The 3,176-nt window shown below is 48.8% G+C and overlaps 1 gene segment (V, D, J or C); it reads right to left on the reverse strand.

Moving 5' to 3' along the window:
• Window positions 1-1,678: 1,678 nt before the first annotated feature.
• Window positions 1,679-2,319, reverse strand: LOC125081783 (probable non-functional immunoglobulin lambda variable 1-50). The segment is given in 2 exon segments: window positions 1,679-2,112; window positions 2,224-2,319. Coding segments are annotated over 2 exon segments (492 nt in total).
• Window positions 2,320-3,176: the final 857 nt, after the last annotated feature.

Here is a 3,176-nt window from a genome sequence, read left to right on the forward strand (position 1 = left end):
ACCAGGAGATTCAGTTTTGACTTTTAATAGTTTGTATCCCAGAGGGGCAGAGTCAAGGTGAAATCAGAGTCTGGCAGACTGTGATCTCCAGGACCGTGGAAGGGAGGGCAAACTCAGCAATGACACACAGGTGACTGTGGAGAGGCTGGGAGCAAGAAGAGCCCCTTATGGAGTGTGTGGACAAAAGGAATGTCTCCTGTGTTGCCTGCTGAGACTGGTCCTCACCTGACAGAGTGACAGGAAGAGCAGAGGAGTCCAGGTGTGGGGTGGTTAGCAAGTGGCCACCATGGAGGATTCTTGCAACTTCTTTACCTCCTAACTACTTATGGGAGGGGGAGGCCAACCTGTGAGGAATTTTTTTTTTCTGCTTTCTACCTCTCATGGGACTACATGCATTTTATCTCGTGTCTGGGAGTGACTGTGTCTTGTCCTGGAATTGATCAGGTGCAGGGATATCAGACTAATCAGGGGGTTAAACTGCAGTTTTATGAGATGGGAACAACCTGGCCTATGTCCTCCTCCCCAAAGGCCAGCCAAAAAGTCCACAGTCCATGTCCCAACCTGAATTTCACAGAGGGTGGAGGGAAGAGGATTCAGAGGGTGAGGAGTTGTTTGGTGAAACCTCCATCCTTTTCTTCTTCTATTTGGACCCACATACCCCAACTGTATGATTAGTCAGTGACTGAGCCCAGTTCCTAGAAGACAAGTCCTGTGTTATCCAGACTAATCAGACAATCCCCTTCCTGGTCACTATGATGTTGTCTGGGAAGATGGAGGGATCTTGTCCAGTCATCCTGGAAGCTAGGGTTCCTGATCAATGGATGAGGGAGAGCCAGTCTCTCTCATCATAGGGTTGTTGTATGGTCCTTCTCTGGGACTGGAGTCATTTTGTTCCCGGGTGGGATGGAAGTGTGAGACACACTATGTTTGTATGCTTATCCCCTCTTCCCCCAGACTATCAGCTCCCTGACCATGGGGACACTCCTGTCTTTTTTGCACTGTGATCTAAGCCCTTAGACCCGCAAACAGAATTCAGTGAAGGTTCAGTAAATGCCACGCATGCATATCACGTGGATGGTGACTGTTCTGAATCAGACATAGCTGTATCCTCCGTCCCTTGTTCTATCTTCATGCTTTGGTATGGAATGAACTGTGTCCCCTAAAAACCCTGAATGGTAACTCTAACCTGTATTGTGCTTAGTTAAGATAAGGGATTAAAGGATTGGATGATGGATAAATGAGCTTTTAAGGTAGGTGCCCTAATAAATAGGGCTGGTGTCTTTAGAAGAAAATGTAGAGACACCAGGGGTGAACACACAGAGAAATGTTATGTGAGGACCCAGGAAGAATGCTTCAATCTGCAAGCCAGGAAGAGAGAACTCAGGAGAAATCAGCCCTATTGCCACCTTGAACTTGAACACTCAGCCTCCAAAATGGTGAGAAAATAAAAATCTTTTGATTTATTCACCCAGTCTGCAATACTGTTATGGCAGCCCTAGCAAACTAGCACAATCCTCAGGGACTCTGTTCCCAGGGCAACCTGCCCCAGCATTTAGAAATTTTCCACTCAGTTTGCCTACAATAGAAAATATGTGTCTACCTGGACAGACTTTGGGGACAGAATTGAGAAACAAAGACAATATTAGAGACAGTTCGCTCAGTTTGGTTCAGACCTGGTTTAGGCCAAGCAAAAAGAAGAGAAGCAACTATCTTGGCAGAAGATGGATACTGCACAAGGAAACACCATCACTGTGGGGAAAGCAGGTTTTTGTCTCATTTCCTCACAGGACTGGAGCACTGTGTGAGCATTCAGACTGTTGTCCCACGCTGAGCAGTAATAATTAGCCTCATCCTCAGTGTGGAGGCCAGTGATGGTCAGGGTACCTGAGCTGCCATACCTGGAGCCAGAGAATCGATCTGGGACACCAGAGGGTCGGTTGCTACTACCATAGATGATGAGTTTGGGGGATAGTCCTGGAAGTTGTTGGTACCAGTTCACATAATTACCACTCCCAACGTTGGAGCTGCTTCCAGTGCAGGAGATGGTGACCCTCTGTCCCAGGGCCCCAGACACAGACGGTGGCTGAGTCAGCATAGACTGGGCCCAAGACCCTGGAAGGGGGAGAGCCACAGAAAGGGTCATGCTGGAATCTAGAGACAAGAAAGGAAACAGAGTTCACATGTTCTCCCAGGAACCCTTCCCTTGTCCCTGCATCCAGTCACCTGTACAGTGAGCCAGCAAGGTGAGGAGGAGAGAGGACAAAGCTATGATGGAGGCCATAATCAATCCTGCTGTCTGTGGTCCTGACAGCTGAACAGAGCCTCCTTTCATCCGTCCCTACCCCTCTTCATCCTCTGAGAGAGGGAGGGCCCATTCATGCAAATGAGACCCCCAGCTTTCTATATCCTCACTGACCCGGGGTCAAGACCTTTGGCCTGAACATGTCTGGGATTGGGTTGGGGAGGAGCTGTGTGGGGTCAGGGGATGGGGAGGTCCCAGCTGTGAGTCTTAAGCAGAGGGTACAGGCAGCAATGCCAGATGGCAAGACCAAGCTCTTATTACTTCTGACTCCTCAGAAATGGGCCCCAGTGCCCCCTGGTGTCCAGACTCAAACACATCACTGTGTAAAATGGTGAACGAAACCCAACAGAGAGAGCTCCTGCTACCTCGATGCTCTGTACACTATCCCCTCACTTAGGGCCAGGACAAATGTCCCTCTATTGTCCCTCCAAAGCCTCATGCCAGATTTTATGCTCTACTGAGACACCTCAGGGACACTTTGCCCATGGCTCCCTGTGTGGTTGATAGGTAGACTGGATTCTCTACCAAAATTTCACATTGATCAGGATCATGTTCAGACAAGTGATGGGTACCAATGGACACAAGGCCCCCTCTGTGGAGGATTCTGTGTACTTCCCCATCATGTGATGCCTCCCTGTTTTCCAGAGTTCTCCTTCCTCTGAGGTTCCTAAATCACTGAAGTGAGGAGTGTTTCTGTTCAGGTTGTGGGTAGACAGAGTTGTGTGTGTTCCTAGAGGAATTAAACTAAAAATCTTTGTCATTCTATCCATGTGTGTGAAACAACAGTTCTGCACACACTGGGGGCAGTGATTCCCTCCCAAGGTATGTCTTCCCAGCACACGGACATAAGTCTGCAGTAGCTCTGACAAGGGAA

Source organism: Lutra lutra, chromosome 12 (genome assembly GCF_902655055.1).
Source record: "Lutra lutra chromosome 12, mLutLut1.2, whole genome shotgun sequence".
In the NCBI taxonomy this organism is placed as follows: Eukaryota; Metazoa; Chordata; class Mammalia; order Carnivora; family Mustelidae; genus Lutra; species Lutra lutra.